Genomic DNA, 24,748 nt, shown 5'->3' on the forward strand with positions numbered 1-24,748 from the left:
TCAGCCTGGGATGGTCTTGACAGGTAAAGTTGAAGCCCACCTCTTAAGCCTATCCATACGCCCTGGGGTCATTTTGTACCCCCGCGGTTGTATTCTTCACATTTTAGAATACTTCTAGATCTAGTACGAAGATCTCTTTGAAACTTTCAGTATTTCTCAAAAAAATCATTTTGACAGACAGCTATGCAAAATGTACGGATCGGATTAATGAGTAAGTTTCCTCTTTGGAAAGTGGTTCCGCAGAGTTCCCCATGTCGTACGGATTCAATAGTAAAACATGACGTACGGATAGGGTTAAATGATCAAAGTTGTCGATAGGAGAGTAAACTTCTACAATTACATATTACTTTTGTTTAGCTAATGTACAAATTTAGAGGATTGGAAGTAGTAAATTGGACAGGTTTGTCTTTAGATCTTTCTTCGAAATGAGTATTCTTGTAGCTAGTCCTGAAGGATGCATTGCCACTCCTGACTATCGGGTGTTGAGTGCCAATCCTTAAGGTTTTTTGTTCCTTAGTTATTACAGAGAACACACACAACTAGAACGCCTTTTGACCACCCAAAGCAGTGGTTCTAAACATTCCTTCACCAACCATTTACCCCCAAGGGAGTCACTGATACATGCCCTGTATCCCTGGAATAAGGAAATAATCTAAACATATCTTTTTTAAAAAGTCTTACAAAATTAATGGTCTGGAAAAAATGCATCTCTCTATAATTTCGATTAGAGAAAGAATACTGCTCCCGATGAGAGAGTTTCCTCTACAGCACGGGCAAGTTATTAAATTTCTCCCACATAACACGTCTACAAATTGGTCCAGATCGCTTCATTGGCCAAATCATTGTGTAATTTAAAAGTTTCCTTGGATTTTTCTAAGTATCATACTCCATTGAACCCTTTATTTCATCATATTATATCTAGTTTAAAAATTCACACACACATTATTCCAGGATCAATTTCAACCATTCAAAAACTAAAAGAAAAACTGCTCTAATTTTGCTTTATAGTCTCATTTTCAGTCATATCTAATCAGACATCCTGCTTTGGCCCCATAGAAATTAAGAAATGTATACCACGTCAATGTCGCGCGTGAGTTCGGCGACTGAAACGTTGTGCAACGCCGCTGCAGGGGCTAACTGATAAAGCTCTGAGCAATGCTGCTTCAGGGGGTCAACAGTTAATTTTAAAAAAGGAGACAGCAGTTCCTGCCTAGTGAACAGCTCTCACCTTTGTCTAGCAGCCTCTGTCTCCGTCGTGACGAATACTGGCAGAGACTCCGTGCTCCCATTCTGGGGGAAAAAATGTAGTGTAAGAAAATTGTCCTCCTAATATTAAATATTTAAGAAAAAAGTCACACAATAGATTCTAACACTAGATACTATTCACACCAGGCAAAAAAAAAAAAAAAAATTGTATTAAAAAAATACTTCCATGAACCCTTTCATAACAGAGTCAATTGGAGCTTCACCAAGCACAATTTTGGATCTGGATGGATGAAGGGTGTGTTCTACATCTTGCCTCCTTCGTCACGTAAGAAAAAAAAATGGCAAACAGCGCTTGTTAGTGTTAGACTCGCAACCATAAGGTCGTGGGTTCGAATTCCCTCAAGGGCCCGACGTTGTGTCTTTGGGAAAGGCACTTTGCACAAATTTTCCTCACTTCACCCAGGTGGAAATGGGTACCCGGCTATAGACTGTAAACGATCTTGTCAGTTTGATAGTGTTTGAGCGCGTGAAATCCACCGCTTGCACTGTATGCTTCTGCGGAAGCGGAGAATGTTTCCGAGTGTTCTTAGAGGGTCTGCTGGGGTAATAATAGTTGTAAAGCGCATAGAGCATGCAATTATTATTATTACTATTATCGTCAGTTAGGTAATAAATGCAATTATTATTATTATTATTATTATTGTAATTTAGGTCATAAATGGGGTTAAACAATCATATAAAGGCTATACTTATTTTACAGTATTGATGTATGCTCAAAGCTAGTGAGACAAGCACAAACTTGATTTTGCAGCTTCAAACATGAATGGAGGCTGAGAAAATCACAAAAAAAGGTTGTAGCTCTAGCCTTAACGCATGAAAAACATCTAAAAGTAATAGCTAAACAATGCACTTACAAAATTTCTCAGCGACAATCGACAACCGAAGCACAAATGGTCCATGATTTCCTCCGTTTCCAGCCTGCAACAGGAGAACATGTCAGGTTAGAGGTCAAGAACAAATCATAAAATCATAATGTACATAAGACAAAGCTTAATCTGGAATCCGCATGAGAAAAGGCAAAGAGGAAAGCCAAAGGACACCTGGCACCTTGATTTAGAGGGGGGGGGGGGGGGGGGGGGGGGCAAAGCAAGGGGTTCCTAAGAATCTGTGTTCCAAGAATAAAAATATTTCATTACTTACTACAGAGTGAAAAAGAAAGCTCACTTAGACATCAGTGTCTCAGCCTCGAACACTGCAATTTTTCTTTACAAACAAGACAAAAAAAAAAAGAAAATCTTAATTTGCAGGACAACAAGTAGGCTACTAGCTAGGGGCAGAGAGGGGTGTTCTGAGGGAGGGCCAAGGGTTCTTAAGCTCTGAGTGAGGGGCACAAGTTGTAAGACTCGGTACTGAAAGCCGCAACATAAGAAATGAAATTAGAGGCTTTGAGTGTCACATTCTTCAACCGACAAACGCACCTACATAACAGTTCAAAGACTCTGAATGAGAGGCAGGAGCTTTTATTAAGTTCTCAATGAGACAAAAGTAGAACTAGGCAACCCAGTAACAAGGAGCAGCTGAAAATTCAGGAGATAAACGCCCTCCCCCTCCCCCTTTTATGTGCCTTTTGTGTTAGCATTGCATTAACTAAGGAACGAACCTGGTGGGTGGCCGTGTCTGACAGCTTCCATCACCCTGTCCACAACAGCCCGGAGCTGACTGTGTAGAAGTACAAGACTTGTCCCCGTTAGTGGACGGTGACGACACAGAACTGCTGCCGGTGCCGCCCGCCCTGGACAACTTGAGAGAAAACTCCACTGCTCTCAGAGCCGAAGCGCTGCCCACGTCAGTGTCCAGAGGTGACTGGAGGAGGTCAAAGATCAAAGGTAAGACAACAGGGGAGACTTACAATTTTTTTGTGAGTTAAATGTATAAAAAAAACAATAGTTCAATATATAGATAATTTAGGGGGCGGGCTTTCATCATGCCTGTGAGGACTAACCGATGCTGAGACTGAGAAGGATAAAATATCCCAGCAGAAAGACCGGAATGCTGAATAAAAATTTGCTCCACTTAAGAATTGAACTCGGGTCTCCTGCATTTCACGGCAAAGTTCTTAACCGCTACACCAACGAAACCAGTAAAGGAGATTTGAAAAAGAAAAAAGTTGGATGATTGTTTGGGAATTTGTATATTATATAAACATTAACGACACATTTGGTCATGTAAGCATTGAGAAGTCAAAGCTTTTATTTTTAGTTTTCGTTAGTTTAACAGTACTTGCAACACAAACAAGTCATCTAAGTGTCAAAGATTAGAGACGTAACTAGAGAGTAACATAAGAAGAAAAGAAGGAGGAGAGATAAGGACTAGAGATGTTTGGTAGGAAAAAAGGAGCACACTAGACCAGAGCACCAGCCAACCACCTATTAACAGCCGTTTGAAAAGCTAAGACAAAGCGAGAAATATAGACAGAAACAACAGAGAAAAAAGAAAGAAGTAGAACCTGTCTATACAACTCCCAACCACCCGCTCCATAGTATGTTAAAGCTAGGATAAAAAACAACAACAACAGAGACCACGAAAAATCACTCTGGGTGAGTCAGAAAAACTGTAGACGGCAAAATGTCAGTCAGGGTCAGGAAACAGGAGGCAGTCAAAAACCACTAAAGGTGAAAAGACAAAAGAAAACATAATACAGTGGAGTCCACTACCATAGGATTTTCCTCCGTTTAATCAAGTTTTTGTGGTCAAGAGAGGCAGCTAAATAGAAAAAAAAGAATTGGGGATTTTAATTTCTTTCTGTTTACCGCTTTTTCGCAGATTAACCATGTTCGGCTTAAACAGATTCCATTGTCAGCGGAAAATTCACAGTTGAGAATGCAAAATATTATATATATGAAAGAGAGTTCTAATCCCCTATAGGCAAGCCTATTTTTAAAGTACCTTGTACCTTAGTCTTTCTACTGGGAGGCTGCTTGGTTTTATTTTAGGTTTAATAAGATTTTTACGCCACTTGCGACACAAATAAGTCACATAAGTTTTACGGTGCTCGCAACTACATAAGATCATATGAGCCTGCAGGACCATTAAACATTTTCAGTTGGTGACGGCTGAAGCCTACTCTTATCGATTTTAGACTAAGGGATCTTTAACGTGCGCAATTTGCACACGGGACCTCCAAGATTTTTTGCCCTTGTCTGAGAAGTCTAGATGTAGATCTTTCTTCCCAGAAGATCAGGGGCGTGGCTGAAAGACAGCAGTAAGAAGGAGCCAAGGAGTAGCAGTAGAAAGGCTGCAGAAAGAGTCAGGAGCCCAGAGGAGGAGGCAAAGGAGGTGAGGGGGTGGGGCAGAAAGTGGAGACTTAACCTCTAGGCCACAAGAGCCCCCATAAAAGAGTTGGTCTAGACAGGAAGGGCCAAAGCAGTCTTTTGCAAGAGGAAAATTGTGCCGATGGGCGTGTAAAATCTTTACAATCATAAAGGGGACAGAACTGACCTGACACAAAACACACTTAGTGGAGTTCAGGTCCGGAAGTCCAAGTTTTTCTGAAGTCCTGCAGAGGGCAAAAAATTAAATTACATGTATTACCTTCTTTTACAAGATAAGAGAAGATAAGAATAAAGATACACAGTGAAATAAGCCTAAACTGGAATCTACAAGTAAAAGGCCACTAAAATTTTTATTGAGTTTTGCCATGTTTTCGGTTAATAGAGTAGATCGCTCAAATAGCAGAGTAAAAAAAAATTAATTGGGGAAAGTATTTTCTTTTTCCTTTTCTGCTGTTTTTGGATTAACCATGTTTGATTTAAGTTGCGGACTACACTGCACATGTTTTGGCAATGCCAGAAATGATACATTTATCTCAGATGAGCGAATAGTTTTCCATAGGTAGTGATTGACAGCTTACTCCATCACTCGATAATTTACCAATATCTGTTTCAGTTTGAATAAAGAGAAGTGTATAGAAACAATAACAGCCAGGAAACAAAAGAGGGAAAGATCTACCACTGACAACCTCCAATACAACGGCAAAAAATCCAGTTCTCTAAACTTACAACTTCCTATCAGCTGACAGTACATTCACATCCTGTCACTATTTTTACTTGACGCAAGCTTGTCTAAAAGGGTGCTGCACAGTAGGTAACGAAAATGGCATGTTGACTGTGTTAGTGCGATATTGTGCATAATGAAATGTTCGTAAATCATTGGACTTATGAATTTATGTATATATATGTATGTACTAGCTAGGTACCCGTTCGATGAATTGACTCAAAAGAATCGATCGTCAAGACATTGTGGAATCAGTGAACACTGCTTGTGATCGGAAGCCTCACTTGTTTACAATGGCGTCTTAGAAGACAGTCTTTCCCAAGATTAGATTGAAACAAAACTAATGAAAAACTGAAAATTAAACTACAGTGACTTCAGACTCCTTAATATAACTGTGCACCATTTAAATGATTTTGAACGACCGTTAATTTGTTCAAATTTGAAAGTTAAGTGGTTTGGAAGTTTAAGGCAATGAAAGTGATGAACTTTCACAAATATAATATATACAGATGTATGCAGCTGTCAACCAAATATCCCTTCAGAGTTTAAAAAGAAATGGTTGAATCTTCCATATTTTTATCTATTTATTTTATTTCATTTATTTATTTTATAGTTAAATTAATTCCACTATTTAAAACTATTTTCATTTAATTTTGTTACTTTCTAAAGAACATTCAAAAATAGCAGAAGGGGTAGTGAGTACCATGTGCAAATTCAATCCTCCTCCCACAATGGTTGTCCATACCTGACAATGTTGCTGACGGTAGAGGCAAAGTCTGCCTGCAGTCCTGTGACAAACGTCTCCGCAAGTCTCTCGATACTCGCCCCCGGCTGGCCCTGACAGAAACACAGACAAAGGCACAATATAGAGCACAACAAGTAAGATAAGGTAAGATATGGATCTGATCTTCTTCTTGCTCATCTCTAAATGGAAATCCCAGTCTCTAAAGCCAAGGCCGCTGTTCGCAGCTGGTCCTCCAGGCTCCCGTGGAGTTTTGGGTCTCTCTGCTGAGGGTTGGGACGATATTCCTTCATATGGGTCTAATAACAACCAGCAAATATGTAGCAACGTGAACAGATGAGTCGTTGTTGCATTCAGCTCTTATGAAATATTGCGCAAAAATCTCAATTTTCTCCAAAGTTTGTGTTTCTGACTCCAGTAAATGACATAATGTAATGTTGGAACCAAAGCTGTCGAGTTTATGCCGTTTTCACCCACTGGCAGGATTTTAACTGATCTTTAACCTTTTGAACCCTGACCTCCTGAAGCTACCATGTCCCTCTGCCAGAGCTCCTGAGCGATATATAACCAACATCCATATGATCCTCAGAATCACATTCCATATCCCACTCATGATAGTTCTTGTCATTACCAGTATCTAATTCAGAATGATCTTAAAAATTATCAATAAACGTCTTATGTAGTAAACGCTGTTTTCCGTACACATTTTGTCTCAGGCTGGCTGGGTTGGGGAAGGGGGTTTCGCTCCCTGCTGTACCGCTGGCGAGGCATACGGGCAGTTTTAAGCTCCACCGGTATACCGGTGGCAAGGGCTCAAAAGGTTAATTCTATGCCCATAGTTATATTGTCAAAATGCAACAACTGATTCATTCAGTCGTGTTGCTACACAAACGTATGGCAAGGTATGATGGGGTCTAATGTCCAAAAGCAAAAAAAATGCTGTATGGATATCTAAGACACAGGACCTCCAAACTAAATATTCAAAGGATAGTAGAACTGAACAGCCGTGGTTGGGTGTGGATGACCCTGGTTCAAAACTCCTGTAGAGTGTTCCTATGCTTTGGTCATTCAGGGGACTATTCAACTTATCAAGGCTCTCCATTCTCTTTGCCTCGTCCTGTCCGAGATAAACGTTAAATTTCGCAATGGTGCCACATAATAGAGTTTGTAAAGTGTTCAAAGGGGGTGCTAAAAATCCCTAGCAAACCTCAGGACGTTGGATGTTAAATCCCGCAAAAGCACCTCATAAAAGACCTGATATAGAGTCCAAAGGGAGTGTTAAACCCACATCAAACCTCTTTACTTTGAGACATGCACTTGGAGAATGGTAGGGCAAAGGCAGCTGTCCTAAGGCACGAGTTCGAGCCCTAGGAGATCATCACAGCCTCTGTCTACCAGACAGACACTGGGACTGGAACATACAACTCTTTCAAACTGCCACAATGCCTATAGGAGTAAATATCCTGCAATTCCTATGTATTTTCTGTTTTGTAACTGCTAATAACAGAACCTGTTATTATTATGCACTTTCATGTGTGTGTACTCCTTTTAAATCATCATCATCATCATCCAGTGCCAAATCTGTGACAGACATCGGTGATCATGGTTCTCCATTCATTCCTTTCCTCGGATGCTCTTAAAAAAGCTACGTTTCCCTGATCTTTCCCTGTCACCCACTTGTTCAGGTTCCCCAAGTAGGTTGCTCTGGGCCTACCCCTGCCTCGCTTGCCCTCAATCTTGCCAGAGAGAGCTAGATTTTCAAGACCCTTATGTCTATTCAGGTGTCCTAAAAGCTGCATTAGTCGTTTCTGGTTGGTTTTTAACAGTGAGAGTTCCACATGAGCTTCATCAAACACTACCTCATTTGACATCATTTCCCTCCACGATACTCTTAGCAGTCTCCTAAGAAACCACATTTCTGTTGCTTCAATTTTTTTTCACTGTCTTTAGCAATTGTCCTGCATTCACAGCCTTATAGGAGGCTTTTAAATAATAAAAATAATATTAATAACAATAATAATTATATTTGCATTTATATAGTGCATATCCATGGTTTACATGCTCTACGCGCTTTACAACTATCATTACCCCAGCATACCCTGGAACACTTAAGAACATTCTCAGCTATCTGGGAAGCACACAATGTAGGTAGCCAATTAAGGGCTCAAACACTAAGAAATCGACAAGTACTCTCTATGGGGTCCTATCAGAACAAGGCTTCAATACAAAAATGCCAAAACAGTTTTCATCTTCATTGAAGAATTATCAGAAAGTTTTAGCCAAAACCAGAACCGATTGTTCAATCCATTTGTTGCTCAAATAACCTGGTGACCCACACAAACACTAACCTTACCTTTGTGGTGATGCATGGGATGAAAACGCTGTCCACACCAAACATATTGTTATATAATGTCAGCTCCTTAGCATTCAGATCTCTGGAGGAAAAATAGGAAAAAAAAGCCAGATATCAAACTCAAAGTTCACTTCACTTCCATCTTTATTCTTTTACTCACATCAAAGAACATTCAAGTATATTTTCAAAAGTGTAAAAATATGAAAATTAAAATTAAAATTAAGATATGAAACTGAAGAGCTCACAAGAATGATACAATTATACGATCGTTAAAACGTGCAGAGCAATTGCTGCACAATTATATTAATTGGTAAATTGCAGGGAACAGATACACAATAATTTATCAACTTAGTATTGTACACAATATCACATTAATACAGACAATCAACAAATCATTACATCGCTCATCATCACTGTGCAGCACCCTGTTTTTGAACTAGGGATACTGAGTCTTGCTCAAAGACACACCCCAGTGACCATCCACCCAAACGTTGTTTAACTGACATATGAAGAGTTAAATTTTTTTAAAAGAGTGTTATCAAAAACAGGAAATCATGAGGGTGTCAAATTCTGTTTGACTCATGGTTTATTGTTATTGTTAGTTGAATGAGAAGTCAAACAACAGTAATCAACTAACAGTTGTCTAGAACTGCAGTTATGAGTCAATAAAGCTCTTTAAAAATCAATACCCTTATAAAGAATTTCAGATTGTGATAACACTCATTTTTCCCTTGAGCCCTTCATATGCTTGACACTATTGGGAGCCCACCAAAGATTTCTTCCAATATTTTGAAAGTACGAATGTGCTGTTAGCCTCTCCTCTCCCCTCTCCAAACGAAGATACAGAAGATAAAAAAAAAAAAATGGAATTCTACAGTCACATAAACAATTATGTTAACATAGAATTAACTAAAAATTGTAACAAAAAAAGGCTTAAAAAATCAGACTATTTTGAAATTTAAGTCTACAAACACAGAAAAACAACAATACGTAAGAATGAATGGCTGACCACAATGACTCCATCCAGTCACAATTACTCGGCTTTGACACCTTTTAGCTTATCCATCACCTACCTTGTTTATTACTTGTGACACAAACATTCTACCAATAATACGTTTTTATACGTTTTTACACTTTAATTCCTAAAAAAAAAAATTTTTCCTTTTCTAAAGAGAGGTGCACCTAAAGGCTAACTACGTAATTGTCTCTTTCTATTTAAACCAAAACCTGCAAACTACCGGTACATGTTTCCTTGTAAGATCATTTTAAAAAGATTCATTACTTCTGAATAACTTACCTCACAGGCCGAACAAACATTACGTCTCCATTTCTGGCATCAGAAAAGCCCTAAAAAAAAAAAAATGCACAACATATTGAAAAGAACAGACCATGTCACATCTAAAAGCATAAAAAGATGATAAGCTTCTTTCTGATAGCAATATTGTATTGGCAAATGTTTTACACCCAATTGATGAACTTTAGATCATTTAGGAGGTGGGTTTACCTGTGTGGTTCTCAGGGAGAGACAGGGGAGCAAAGAATAGGATCACAATATCCCTACTGCGTATGTCGCAGAAGGCGACTAAGGTTGGTTGGGCAAAGGGTTAGCAGTCCCATCCCGTGTAACAAAAAAGCAGCTACAAAAACATCAACAGCAAAAACAACACGACCGCCAGTTTTGGAAGATGGAGGGCTAGAAAAGGATGCACAGGACAGGCTTCTAGCTGGAGAAATATTGTTGATGGCCTATGCTCCATGGGGAGTTAAAAAGGGCAAGAGAGAGAGAGGAGATGGGCTGCTTCAACCCAGCTCACCTGGGGCAGACCTGAGCTGAGAGAGACATTTCTTTTTAAAAAAACTTCGACACGCACAGGTATCGAACTCAAGTCTTCTACGTGCAATGGCAAAAACCTTACTACAGTTGATACTGTCTGAGGCGGCCACCAACGGTCAAATAGAAAACTGACTATTTTAGACAGGTAGACATCTTACACAGTGGTATTATAATGAAAAAATATGCAAGTTCTGAAATACCAGTGGCCGTTGTTCACGTGGTTTTTCTTATACAGGTAGCCATTAGAGCAGGTTCCACTGTATTACATCACAGATACCAGTAGACTTTTTTGACATATGAAACAATGGAACATGTAAATAACAAAGAAACATGAACTTCTTTATTCTTCAAGCTTGACAAATTCTTTCCAGTCATCAGAGTATCAGAGGAACTCACTGTGTTGACATTTGAATAAACAGAAAACGTTTTAATAATAAACAATAAAGGGGGGCTCTCGTGGCCTAGAGGTTAAGGTGTTGGCCTCTCATTCAAAGGTCCCGGGTTCGAATCCGCGTAGCGACCGAAAAATTTTCTTCTCTAAAATTGTCTCCTTTCACCTCCTTTCCTGCTCTCTAGCAATGCTCTGTTGTCTGCTTTCATTTCCACTTTCTGCCCCCACCCCCTCACCTCCTTTGCCCCCTTCTCTGGGCTCCTGACTCTTTCTGCAGCCTTGCTACTGCTACTCCTTGGCTCCTCCTTACTGCTGTCTTTCTGCCACACCCCTGATCTTCTGATAGGAAAGATCTACACCTAGCCTTCTCGGACAAGCCAAAAAATCTCGGAGGACTCGTGAGCAAGTTGCGCACGTTTAAGATCCCTTGGAGATCTAAAATCGATAAGAGTAAGCTTCGGCCGCCACCAGGGCAAAATTCAAAATTTCCTACCAACTGAAAATATTAGGTGTGTCCCGCGCGCTCATATCACCTTATGCAGTTACGAGTGTCGTAAAACACTTTACAAAAACAAACAAAAACAACAAAGAAACTTGATCCTCTTTTTCTTCATGTTTGAAAAATACGTTCCATCAAAAGTATCGAAGCAACTCACCGTGTTAAGAGCCACCTGGGACCCACGACCTTGGGAGACATCGGTCAGGATTCGAACTCCTAACCTAGTGGAGCACTCAGCAGTAAGGATTTTGGTAAAGCCCATCTGGCGAGCTATACACACAATCAACTGATTCCTGTGGAGTAAAAGAAAAAAGCATGAGACAAATCATTATACATTCTGAGACCTCTGAGAAAAGATTAGGTCAGATGGACATAACTTTATCCTTCTTACCCTTTTAGATCTGTCCTGCTACCTGCTTTGAATTCTTACGACGGAGAAAATACTCTCCTAAAATACCATAGTACTTATGCTTTAGAAATATCCATTAATACACATTTCTCACCAAAATAATCTGGAAAAATTGTAACTATAATAGGAAAAGAACACTGGTTCTAACAAACCCAATTTCATTGTAGTACAGTATGGGCAAGTTATTTGTTCTTCCCTCTATAGTTGTGACAATCAGTTAGCACTTAATACCCGTCTATTTCATAAAATAAAAAACATGATGTTTCCCGTGAATTAGAAGTATGAAATAGGTCGTAAAACAAACTTTTAAAGTGTCTTCGTTTGGTTCAGATCCCTTCAATGGCAGAGTTATTGTTGTGTGTTTTCAATCTTTTAAAATGATCTGTTCATATTTTATCTGCACAGCATTCCCTGATTAACAAAAAAACCTGCCAGAGGATCAATTTTCTTCAAATAAAGACGAGAAATAAGTTTGGACTCCTGATCTATCCTAATAACACAAAGCTGGTGCGTGTGGAACTAGCGTAACAAACCATTCATACGCTTTTGCATAATTTATCAGCTCCATCTAACAATTCTAGTTGACAAACTGCATTGACAGCTCCTGGTGCTTTTAGTAGTAGTTCTTGGTGGTTTTGGCAAAATTGAATTCCCGTACCATACTTTACCAGCACTGGACCTTGAATACTGCAAGTACCTGTGTTGGTAATAAATGATGTCAGAGGCTGTGTGTGTCTTGTGTCTTGCCTCCAGCCCCTCTTTTTCATCAGCTGCCCCCCCCCCCAACAATTACACACACACAAACACAGAAGTAGACTTAGCAGACTACAGACATAGGCGGTCTCTGCTTTTACAAGTGCAGCAAAAGCCATCAAATGCTTTAGACAATTTTTTCATCTGAGCAAAGAAGTAGGGCCTACCACTGGCACCCTCCAACCATCCGCCCCGTGCCAGTAATGAGACCACCTACAGTAGTACGATGAGTACCAGTGCTGGGTACAGGTACCTGCCCAGCCAAAGCTTCTTGTTGGTAAGTGGTTCGGGAGAAGTAGACCCACATTTCGTTTTGAGTAGAAGTAAAAAGAAGCAAACGGACATAATACCATTCATTTAATGCCAGTTAATAGCAAAACAGACAGAAACAACAGAGGGAAGGAAAAGTAGCAGGACCTCCCACTTAGCCTATGTTTCCTTGCATGCGACAGTCGCTAGTGATTAGTCGCGAGTTGTGTATCCTTAAGCGTGACCACATTGCGCCAAACTTTTCAGTCGTGTGCGACAAAACTGTCTCCTTAAGGGCGATGCGACGTTTAGCAGCGCAGGACTGGCAATTCACGGAAGAGAGACGGTGGCAAATTTTAATGTCAAGATGGACATGGAAGTACAAAGTCCATCAGATGAGAGTTCTACGAGTACATGGCCAATCCTGAGTAAGTCCTCCTCTTCCTCCTGCTGTCCATTAAAAAAACAATAAAACAAGATCAGATTCCCAAAACTTGGATTGAGCCGAATTGAAGATGAACATACTACACACACATACAAAGACACACACACACCACACAATACCACACCACACACGGTGCGTCAACCGGCACGCCTTGGCTAGGTATTTTGACCAAAAGTGATGCTCTAAACCTGTCACACCCCTAGTCTATCGCATGTGATGAGACCTTCGATCGCTACAAGGACCGATCGCAGGTGAATGTTGCGCGTGACTAAATGGCGAGCAGCGTATAAGGGGACGGTTTCTTTATAAATCTTACTTGATTCATTTAGAGTGGCAAGGATCACACGCAACGTGACGCAACGTGGCATCGTGCATAAGGAGACAAGCCCCAACACCCACCAACCATCCCTGATGTCGTGTGAAAATAATGTTTGGAAGTAGGACCACTTTTACAGACTGAGTCAGATTTATCTCCCACAGAACAGGATAAAAGGTGAACCCTCACTACAGACAAACACTCCCTCTCTAAATGAAAGGCATCAACACACATGCTGAGGAGGTAAAATATTTAAAGAGGGCAGAGAAATATTCACAAAAACTTAGATCTACCTTAGATTCCTAATAAAGTCTTCACGGCTTGAGGTCGAACTCAAACCTTGTAGCACAGAGCTGAGTCTGACCTTGAGGTCATCAGTGACGTCTACATCAGGTGGGGTCAAGGTCACATCCCTTTCAGTCGACCAGAAGGGACATGTTTTGTCTTGTGAGGAGTTGTCTTTTTTGTTTCTATCTATGTTGAGGCCCTAATGAAAAATAATGAACAAAGACTAGAGAGCAGTAACTTGGTGCTGACCGGTAAAGTCGATAAACTCAACTTGACCAAAGCGATGTGCTATACACCAATAAACAAAATATGAAACTGTACTCAAACGGCTGACAGCTCTGCACGTTAAGTAAATACAGAAACGTGGCAAAGCCCAACTTTACTAGAACAAGTTAAAATTTTGAGTTGGTCCTTTTGAAGAAATCTCAGTTTAAAAAAACAACAACTTTTAATTGAATTTGTGACATTACCCACAGGCTACCGGACCTGTACTTTTGAGATTGCGGGTGCAGGGGTTCGAGCCACGGCGCGGTCCCCGGTTGTGTCCTTGGGAAAGGCACTTTACACAAAATTCCCATTTGGCTTAGTCTTTTCGGAGATGGACGTGAAACTCGGAAGTCCCGCCTCTTAAATTACCTAATAGGGTTGATATTTAACACTGAGTGTTAAACCTATACCATTTCACCTTTTTAAAAAAATAATTCCTCTCATTCATCATGGGGACTCAGACACTGGGAGCGACACAGTGTGGTCACAACGAGGTAAATGATTGCTCAGCATGAGTGAAACATTCTACAACTCACAGAAACACCCTTCTTGTTCACCAGTGAGGAGGACACCTTAGTCAAGAGAAACTTATTTGAGAAGGAGAGTGAAAATCATTCTGACGTTAAATGAGTTAATTGCAATTTCTATCTCTATCAAGCATTTTCTAATAAAATCTCAAATGGTGCAAATCGTAAGGTCCCGATAATTGCCAAAAATCAGCTGATTTTAAGAAGTACGTTATATAGGAGGACAGCATTATGGCACATGATGTTGGAAGTATGGTGTTTTATTTTAGTAAGTGTTTTACGGCACTTGTAACTCAGAAAGGTCATGTAAGTGCTGAAGATTAGAAGTGTTATGGGAGTAACAAAAACCAAAAAGAAGGAAGGGAGATAAGGACGACAGATGTTTAAAAGTAAAGAAGGAGCAAACCACACCAGAGCACCCGTCAACCACCCACTGAAGTATGGTGTACGAGAGCTGTCATGAAGGGGTTAAAGACAATCCTTTCATGATTTACTGCTATATTAGTCAGACAATAAAAAGAAATCTTATCAGTGGGTCTCTTTACTGCCATATTAGAGGGTCAACTGTTACCGCCCCAGTCATGTACATTCCTCTGACAAGATCTCAAAACCCCAGGCCCAGTCGCTCATATTTCCCTCACAGGGCAACCGTCACGACAAAGCCAGCCAAGTATTTCTTACTGTATTCTCTCAAATTGTCTCTGAAAAATATTCTACATGATTTTTTTTTTGGAACTTCAAACAAAAGCAGTATCGAAAGCTTTTTATGTTTCATTTTAGTAAGCAATTTACTGGACTTGCAAAACATATAACGTCATACAAGTGCCGAAGATTAGAGGCATTAACAGAAAGTAACAAACAAACAAAAAAATAAGAAGGAGAAAAGATAAGGACGATAGATGTTTGATAGGAAAGAAGGAACAAACCACACAAGAGTACCCATCAACCACGATGTCCAAAAAGGAAAGACCAATATGACCACCACAATTCAAAAATGAAAACACAATGTTTGTGATGTGCTTGCAACAACAGTAATTTTTAGTACCATTGTCAAAACACCAAGATATAATGTAGAATTACTGATAGAATAGTCGCATGTAAAAAAAACTTTAAAAATTGAGGGTTCAGAAAACTTTTTAAATGTCTGCAAAAAAATACAGACACAATCAATAATACTGGCGAGATTTAAGGAATCCAGGACTCCAGTATTACCTGGGCCAGAGGGAACCGAGGGCTAGAAACAGCCTGGTGCTGTAAAGATTAACAAAATGAAATCCTAACTATAGCGTACCAGCTCCAGTGAGGTGAGGTAGGAAGGAAATCCTGACTCTGTCATGAGTTGGGAAACTTTTTCTCTCAGTCTCTGATTCTCTGACTGGGGTAGGTCCAGCACACAACATTCTGGGAAAAGTAAGCACTAATTGTCAATGCTTGAATAATTTCACAACTCAAACACACAAAGTAGTGCACATGATATATCAATAAAGTAAGATAAGAGGAAAATGAACAACTTTCCTGCTAAAACTGAAAAAAAAAGAGTTATCTCTAAGAAAAGTGTGATACCAACTAGTTTCCTGCTTAAATAAAAAAAATAAAAAATAGAGCAAATGACTAAGAATGTGTGATAGGAACAATTTCCCTCTATTCAAATGTAAAATGTAGCACTAAGAAAAAGAAATGTGGAATAAAAGATGAGTTTATTATACTTTGGCCAACATCAATAACAATGCAAATGACACTACTATTCTTTTCATTATCCATTGTACGCATTAGGCGTCTCAACTTCCCCTAAATATAGTGTCCCTATTTCCATACACCATGTACAAAGAACAGATCTTACCATCAACATGAAGAAGAGTAGGAATGAATCTAAGTTTCTTATGTGCTCTTACACTGAGACCCTGGGGAAAAAGAAAATGAAACAGTTCAACAGATGAAAGCACAAGACTGCAGTCAATACTGCTGTTATTTTGAAATGTGTTCACATTATTTTTCTGAAGTGTTAACTCAGGGCAAGTCCTCCTTAGTAATTTGAACAGATCTTTTGACACTTCCAGAAAATACTCTGCAAGACATATTGAGTATCTCTGCTCTGATGAAATTCAAGCAAGTGTTTGCATTTTAAAAACTGGAAAAGACACATCAAAATTATTTTACACAAATATGAAACATAATTGTGGATTTATTTTGACAAAGTCACATGAAAATTCCACTATTTGTACAGTTAAAGAGTGCGTTCTGTGTGGAAGCCATCACGAGAAACACACTCCCTTGCTCCACACATAAAGTGAAGTACTACCACCTGGCACTGTTAATATCGACTTAGTTGAACCAGGCTGTCCACAGTTTACCCTAGATCAAAAAGGTTGGGAAAAGTCTGGCCGCACACCTGATCTTTATGGTCTTCCAATAAATGGAAGGTCTGGTTCAGGTCTGGACTGTGTGGAACCCAGGCACAAACTGTCCCATGTCTGATCATTTTCTGTAAGTAGTGATTCTAGATCCATTTGACGACTCAAGTTGTAGTGTGCAGGGGCGCTCCACCTTGATGGAACTTATGTCGTCCCCTCTCCTGAGGTTCACAAAATCTTTCCAGAGATCTCCAAATCAAATTAAGAATTTTCAGATAACAATCTACGGACACTGTTACTGTACTCTTATGTTCATCCATGAACCAATACAGTAAAATGAGTCCTTGCTCATTCACTGCTACTCACACTGTCACAGGTTTCATTCTACAAAGTTGTCTGGTCTTTCAGAATTCCAATGAATGTCATTTCTAGCATAGCCATTCGGGTAAAAGTGGGCGTCTTTATTAAACCACACTTTCCATAAATGAGTCAACATAGGTATGATACCCCAAAAACCATCTACTTATCTTGACCTGTTCCTTGGTGTGGTCACCAGAAATGCCTTGGTGTTCAGAAATGGCATATGCTTTCAACCAAAGAACGTGTCTCAAAGCTCTGCAAACAAGTTCGAAAGGCGGAGCTCAAAACATAAATGACGAACTGATTTCTTTGGAGTGGCCTCCATCGAGCACCAAACGATGTCAATGGTCTTGTCATTGTGAACTTTACGGCCATCATTCTCCCTTCCTTTTGTCAGATATACACACAAGCCTGGCTTTTAACATCTACAAACTAAACCACCTAAGGATAGTTTTGTTTGAAGGAAAAATAGTTTTTCCAGTGATCTCAAACCATATTCACTGCAAGATAGTGTGTATCAACTTTGTTTAGAAACTTTGATTCAATTTACTTTTCAGCAGCAAAGACCCTCTGTACTGCAGTCCACCCCATTGTTGACATTCTGCGAGGAGCCTTTTGTGTTTGAGTCATGTCATGTAACATGCATGTTGCAGCTTACTTCCTTTCATATCTGGTGTTGACTGTGCACCAAATAAATGAGATATTAGCTTTCGTTTCAATTTTCGAGAGATCGGACAACAGGCTATAATTTTGCAAACACCCTGTAAGACATACTTAAGTTTGAGAATACTCACATCCTGGATCAAATGAAGGAGAGCAGCAGAATTGGCTCCCCCAGAAAAAGCCACCAGCACATGCTCGCCATCACGAATGAGTTTGGACTTTCCAATCGCAGCTCGGAATTTGTGCACCACGTACACCTGGAAGCAGGCCCTGTTTCAAAAACAATTCATAGAATGAAAAGCAATGAGCAGCTCATCTTATGTCAAAGTACAGAGTTGAAAGCTGCACTTCACTTCAACAAAGCAGAAACCATCTCAAGATAAAAGTCAAGTCTTGGGACCCAAAAAAACGCGACAAAATTTACAGGTGAGGAATGAAAGCCAATAAAAAAAAACCCATCAGGTAGATTCAAGCGCTGCAATACTACATCTTGACTCCAATATCCATCCATAGATTTTTAAAGAGTTTTAACATTTGTACAAACACGAAACATATTGAAAGTGAAATCTACAAGATCATTGTTAAAAAACACTTTCAGATCACAAGGGCATTCAAATATGTTCAAGCACATTAATATAGTCTGTTTACCATCCACGCAATAATATATCTCCCACTAAAACTCTACAGTATAAGAGGAACATTCCAACATACAATGAGATTAAAAAAGTTTTCTCTTTTTAGCATACTCACTTGCAGAAGGAATCATGAATCCGAGTGATCAGAACACCTGGCTCACCACATTTGACACAGGTCTTCACTTTATTTCTGACGGACGAAAAAAGACCGTTTTAAGCATTTAGCGTCCATAAGTCCTCATAACTTTCACCTTCAGATTTCACAGCTATGATAGTTACATAATGCTGAGACTATCTCCATAGATGCTAGAACTACTAGGAGCAGTAAATTACTGAACTCAAAGACTGAAGTGTGTCCTTTATACAAACTTTATATCAACTGAAAGAGCCTGATGGCTACATTACAATCACAAGAATTGAAAGGACCATTTCATAACAAAGAAAGAGAGTAAATATTGGTCAAACCTGTTCTTCAGTAACATGATGAAAATCATGCACAACTAAAACCTAATATGACTGCTTCCAATAAACAAACAAGAATCCATTGACCACTTCAGAACCTTCAAACTTTAGATTACATGCAAGGGACTTTTTCTAACCCGTGTCAATTAAAAAAAACAAACAAACATTTTCTTCCCATAACTAAAAAAACCCCAACCCTATATAGCATACATTTTTGCTTTGATAAACAGCCCAAATTCTCAAGCACGAACAATCTACCTGCAAGATCAATAAAGATTGTCATTGTCATAAGTACTCTTTGTCATAATACCTTTTTTCACTTGCGAGGGGCTGTAAATCTCCGTCTTCCTCAACACTGCACATTTTGTCGGATGAATGACAAACGTTCTTCTTGAGTTGAGATCAATTCCAGACAACAAACTCTGTTTGTGAGAGCAAAGTTACTGCTGAAAGAAGAAAAAAGGTATAAATGAGTCACGACGCGGTGGAATCAGGTGCACGTCAATTTTTGGGCACATGGAGTTATTGGTATCATCTTAAAGGTTATTCATTTGCCTTTCTTTCGATTTAAAAAATAACCATTTATCTTGAATAGAAGTCGAGATATTTGTGATCGAAGGAAGTGGGGCCGCCTGGTTTCAGAAGTAAAATTAGCCAGAAAATGGCCGCCAAAGTTCGGTGACTTCTATAGAGCTTTAAAGTCCTTGAAAACTGCAAATTGACATATTTGTTGTGCCTTTAATCAACATTTTCCATAAAATCCACACACAAAAGTGTTTTTGAATGGACATACAAGGTGCTGAACCATAGAACAAAAATTCGAAAAAAAATGTCAAAACTGGCAAAAAAAAAGCAGATTTCTCGGATTTCTTTATTTTGATGAGCGCCTGATCTCTCCATGATGCCTAACATAATAATATGACAAAATCAAGCATTTCGCTTGACACAAACTGTAAAAGCTGAAGAAAAGAAAGGTGAGCACTTCACTACCGTACTTAAAGTATAAGATATAATGCTAAAACTGACCCAAGAAATTGAAACTGAATGTTTCATGGACTTTGTTTACTGTAATTTCAAAGTACAGTCGAACCTGCCATAACGGCCACCTCTATAAGACGGCCACTTTCCATTTCCCCCCTTGCGTTTTTTCTATATAATTTAACTGTGTAAAACGGGCACCTGTCCAACGCGGCCGCCATAATTTAAGACACAACCCTTATCATACTAAGCAATAAAACCTGTCCTAGACGGTCACCTTAGTGACTCCAAGTCCATTACATTTTGTCATAAATTGTGCATTGGCCCCTGGCGTTGTGGGCGAGCCGTCATAATTCAATCACCTGTCGTTGTTGTTAGGTAGTCCCTCCAACCGATCATGTTGCGTAGGCCCCTCCCACTGTTGACCAATAGCTACCAATTTTCAGCTGCTGGTGAGGTAAGCGTGTGATCCCTCATAACCCATAAGCCCCGCCCAGAACTCATACACAAATCGTACGTGAGATGAGTGGTCACTGTTTACCCAGTCTGTAACAAAGTAACAAAGGACGTCAACATGAACTTGTTACAGAAGCGTCACTCGTTCTCCGAGTGGTGGCGACTCATGTGTTTGTTTTAACATGGCACTCAGTCTTCCTTGTCTGATACATTTCGTTTTATTATCACCCTCGTGCAAAATCAGCGACAAAATAAAAATTACAGACGAAATACAAACCAACAACAACACCAACAAAGACAACATAATGGGGCTACTTTCGAAGTTTCAGCGTCCAGACCCGGTAGTGTGTGTGTGTGTTGTAGTGTGTGTGTGTGTGTGTGTGTGTGTGTGTGTGTGTGTGTGTGTGTGTGTGTGTGTGTATCTAGATCTATGATCTAGCTCTATATTATTATTTTGGAAGTGGCTATTCTCATCCGGGGTGAGAATAGAAAAACGATCTACCTCTCACCCCGGGTGAGACTTGCCAGCGTAGGCTATTCTCACCCGGTGCGAAACAAGACCTGCTTTTCCTCATTTTGGAATACTGTCTGTTGGTGTGGATGATCAAATTGATAGGATGATCAAATTGATAAAAGCCAAGAAAAAATTACGTTATAGCACAAAAGTAAGCTAATTTGATCGTCTTTAAAGATGCTATGGCTATTTCACTGTTCGAATCGAGCCGAACTACGCGGGTCGCCATTTTGTTTTGCCCGGAAGTTCTCGCAAGATCTACTCCTCCCCTCTCTCTCTCTCTCTTTCTGAATACTGTCTATCGGTGTGGACGATCAAATTGACCAAAACAAAGTTAAAAAATGATGTTAAAACGCAAAAGTAAATTAATTTGGTTGTCTACAAAGATGCCACGGCTATTTAACTTTTCGAATCGAGCCGAACTACGCGGGTCGCCATTTTGTTTTGACCGGAAGTTCTCGCGCTACTCCTCTCTCTCTCTCCACTGCCCACAGACAAAATTGTACGCTTTTAGTAGGCTAGTTGTAATGGAACGTTTGTTCACGGCACAGAATTCTACAATTTTTCTGTTATCACAGTGTAGAATTCTGTGGTTTAGGGTGAACGCAAGATGTGTTGGCCTAGATCTAGGCTATAACGGTGAACGTGCACCGGGTGAGAATAGCCAAAAGACTCGCCTGCACTATTCTCATCCCGGGTGAGAATAGAGGTGGCCTATTATTTTAGACTGTGTACTTACTTTTACTTTTGGCTTGGACTACTAGATCTAAACTAAACTACGCAACTGCCACAACGAATCACGGCCAGAGCAGACATAGAATCAAGTGGAAATAGAAACTTAGTCTACCTGCATGTCACTTTTAATGCTACAAGACAACTATTTAAAACCTACCTTAATTTTCGTTACAAAACAAAACAGCAGACAGCTACATTTGCCTCCTCGACATGGACATGATGATGTTAATGTTGACCATGTTGTGAAATAATGTGAAATGTGAAACTAGAAACAGGAAGTAAACAAATAAGCTCTTATCAGATCTGGCTTTCGTTCATTTTAGTCCACTATATTCAGGAACACTTATCGGCGCTTAATTTCCGCAAGTCCTGATGATCGTGAAATGGCCCGTGGGCAGAGCTGGTTGAAACGGAGCACAAGTACTCCGGTACTTGTACTTACGTTACAATTTTCGGTACTTTTACTGTACTCTGGTACATTTTGAGAACCAATACTTTTACTGTACTCCGATACTTTTTATAAAAGTACTTTTGAGTATTTTTAAAGTACATTTTGAGTACTTTTGAAGCTTAATGAAAGAGTAAGTGCCGGCATTTCTGATCATAATTTACGGAACAAACACCCAGGTGGGCACAGCCGATCAACCAAGAGTTAAAAGTTGAGATGAAAGAACTGCCCATGGGGTGCCGATCACGTCCGTAGTGGGCATCCCGTAAAGATCAGCCACTCTCGTTAAATGTGATCACAAGCGTTGTAAAACTCCATGAAACGGTACAATGATCCCCAGAGGTGTGAATTGACCGACGCGTTTCTTTTCCCCAAACATCACACTCGCATCTGAGCTCGCCACCTGAACTTACATCACCCGCTGGGTGGGTATAGGGCCTACAAGTTCGCTCCAGGCAGGATCACATCGAACTGTGAACTCTTCCCTGACCATTGAAGTTGAAGGCAGTTTTTCTCTATTCCCGAATTTGCGTGTGGTAGCCTACGTAACGACAAAGGCGGGGGGACTCAATCAGAGATGGAAGGCAACTATTTTTGGACAGGTAAAGGGGAGGGGCAACTGGATAAACGTAGATAAAGATCTCGAGTCGATATATGCTAATGAGTGTACGGTATAATATTATGACATGCCTCATGCCACCATGCTACTTTGATTGGTCATCAAGGTTGACCACTCTTGGCTCGCCATACGTCATAAACCCACCCAGGGGTCACGTCAGTTCATAGGCCACTGTAGATTCTTCCTTGGCTGCGTCGGCTAAGATCCCGTATTTCCCTTGCTCCCGAGCACTGGGATCTTAGCCTAGGCGGAGACTACTGCAGTAGAGAATTTTTGGTTACACTACACTTACTAGATTCTTGGAAATTACATACATGTATATGCCTATTTTGGTTTGCCATGGGCGCCGCGGACTACACAGTGAGACCAAAATCTGTCTTACCACTATAAGATCTACAATCATTTGAAACTGAAACTGAGTTCTCAATGTATGTCAATCTAACAATTTTTTAGGCTACCTAAATGTCTTTAAAACTTTTTTTGTGGTTTGTGCTTTAGGCTACCTTGATTCCTTGAGGATTTGTTAATGAAGAATTCAATGCACTTTCCATTTAAAAAAAAATAAAAAAATTCGCTGGCCATTTTCATCAATTTTATATTTTCTTAAGAAGAGCAACTTTTGTCTCTACATTTACTTTTCCAACTTTCCGACCTCTAGGACTGACTTACATTTTTGTCTTGCTCAAACAAGTTCTATTCATAATATATCATTTACTCACTTGTTGTGTCTGTTTGTTTGCTGGTTTTTTTTTCTTTTCAATTTCACGGACCATTTCCACCTTCGTTCAGTGCGTGTATTCAAATACTTTGTATACCGTTTACATTATTAGTAATAAATGGCCTAATTTGTCAAATATACTAGATATGTTATTCAATATGATGTTTTGCATTAGCACTGAAGTGTTTTAGCATATTAGAAGAAAGTACTCAAAAGGTACTCTTAAGTACTTTTTAAAAAAGTACTTGTACTCAAGTACATTTGACAGGAAAGTACTTTTACTGTACTTGAGTACATATTTTAGATTGTACTTAAACTTGTACTTAAGTACCTTTTTAAAAGTACTTTAACAGCTCTGCTCGTGGGAATGGGTTTTTAAAAAAAGTTTTTACAAAGCTAAACCGAAAGATTTTTTTCCATTGCAGGGGTATTACACCCATGTACCATCAACACAACACATTTGAAAGGCGAGCTCCTTCAACCCTGCCAACAACAATAACCAACATGGGCTGAGACCTGAGACTATGGATAATACTAATTTTTCATCTGTCTCTGTACCTCATTTCCAACTTTTTATACATGTACTCATATCATGTACATAATATTATGTATTTCGGTGAACAACTGCACGACTAGAATCTAGAGCTCAATTCCCGAATGGGGAAGGCTTTAAAACAAAAAATCAAATGCGTGTATCTCGCAGATCTCTCCATTTGTCTGCTGTGACTGTGATGTTGCATCCCTCCCAAAGGCCTTAATTAGACAGATCTAAAACAAACCTCCTTGATCCCGCAATGTGGATTCTATTTCTACAACCCATAACATTTTAGAAAAAAGTTTCGTTGCCATGGAGATGACAGCAGAACATCTCACTTATTTTTTATGTGAAAAAGTTATTATTTTTCATGCATGTAGGAAACGATAGCTCTTTAAATTGTTTGTTAAACTTTTACTTTTACTACATCTCTATATGAATTAGAAGAAACTTTGTAATGAATTTTCCCCCCCCACTCCAGGTAGGCCTTATAATAGTTATATAATCTATCAAGGCTGAAAAAAAAGTGAAAGTTCACATTCCAGACATTCGCCACCAACAGATCTGTTCCATATATATAGAAAATTCAAAAGACAATTTTATAGTGTTACAATACATCTTTTTTTGTTCATTCTGCGAATATTTCTTGAAATTTGAATGGAAAATGGCAGAGCTATTTTATTAAAACAAAAGTATTTAAACAGCATTTTTAGAAAGCAGACCATACAGGGAAAAAATGGGGAACTTCAGGAGGATATGTTGTTGACAACTACCTATTAAAATGCCTGATATGTGACAAAATAAGGATTCATGGGGTTCTTATGCGATGAATAAATAGTTGTTAGAGAGACTGAACCCGAAGAAGCTAAAATATGTAGGCTACATGCCCACTTCTCAAAATCCATTTACCCAAATTGGAACTTTTAGCTGCCGCCCCCCCCC

General features: G+C 39.5%; 1 protein-coding gene across 2 annotated transcripts in view; it reads right to left on the minus strand.

Moving 5' to 3' along the window:
* The window catches only part of LOC101855930 (cytoplasmic tRNA 2-thiolation protein 2), a 23,857-nt gene extending 2,099 nt beyond the window's left edge, over positions 1–21,758 (minus strand). Inside the window, exons 1-15 of one of the 2 annotated variants that reach the window (XM_013079429.2) lie at positions 21,644–21,758; positions 19,114–19,246; positions 18,457–18,531; positions 17,838–17,976; positions 16,173–16,233; positions 15,624–15,733; positions 13,544–13,737; positions 11,236–11,371; positions 9,652–9,701; positions 8,355–8,436; positions 6,005–6,096; positions 4,705–4,762; positions 2,867–3,069; positions 2,121–2,184; positions 1,229–1,290 (exon numbers count right to left, since the gene is read on the minus strand). In XM_013079429.2, coding sequence (XP_012934883.1) covers positions 1,229–1,290; positions 2,121–2,184; positions 2,867–3,069; positions 4,705–4,762; positions 6,005–6,096; positions 8,355–8,436; positions 9,652–9,701; positions 11,236–11,371; positions 13,544–13,737; positions 15,624–15,733; positions 16,173–16,233; positions 17,838–17,976; positions 18,457–18,531; positions 19,114–19,166 — 1,379 coding nt within the window. In that variant the 5' untranslated portion in view covers positions 19,167–19,246; positions 21,644–21,758. Of the gene's footprint in view, positions 1–1,228; positions 1,291–2,120; positions 2,185–2,866; positions 3,070–4,704; positions 4,763–6,004; positions 6,097–8,354; positions 8,437–9,651; positions 9,702–11,235; positions 11,372–13,543; positions 13,738–15,623; positions 15,734–16,172; positions 16,234–17,837; positions 17,977–18,456; positions 18,532–19,113; positions 19,250–21,643 lie in introns of both variants that reach the window. The other variant, XM_013079428.2, reaches the window with a different exon arrangement.
* Between the last annotated feature and the right edge of the window lie 2,990 nt (positions 21,759–24,748).

The sequence above is a fragment of the Aplysia californica genome, unplaced genomic scaffold, assembly GCF_000002075.1.
Source record: "Aplysia californica isolate F4 #8 unplaced genomic scaffold, AplCal3.0 scaffold00051, whole genome shotgun sequence".
Taxonomy (NCBI): Eukaryota; Metazoa; Mollusca; class Gastropoda; order Aplysiida; family Aplysiidae; genus Aplysia; species Aplysia californica.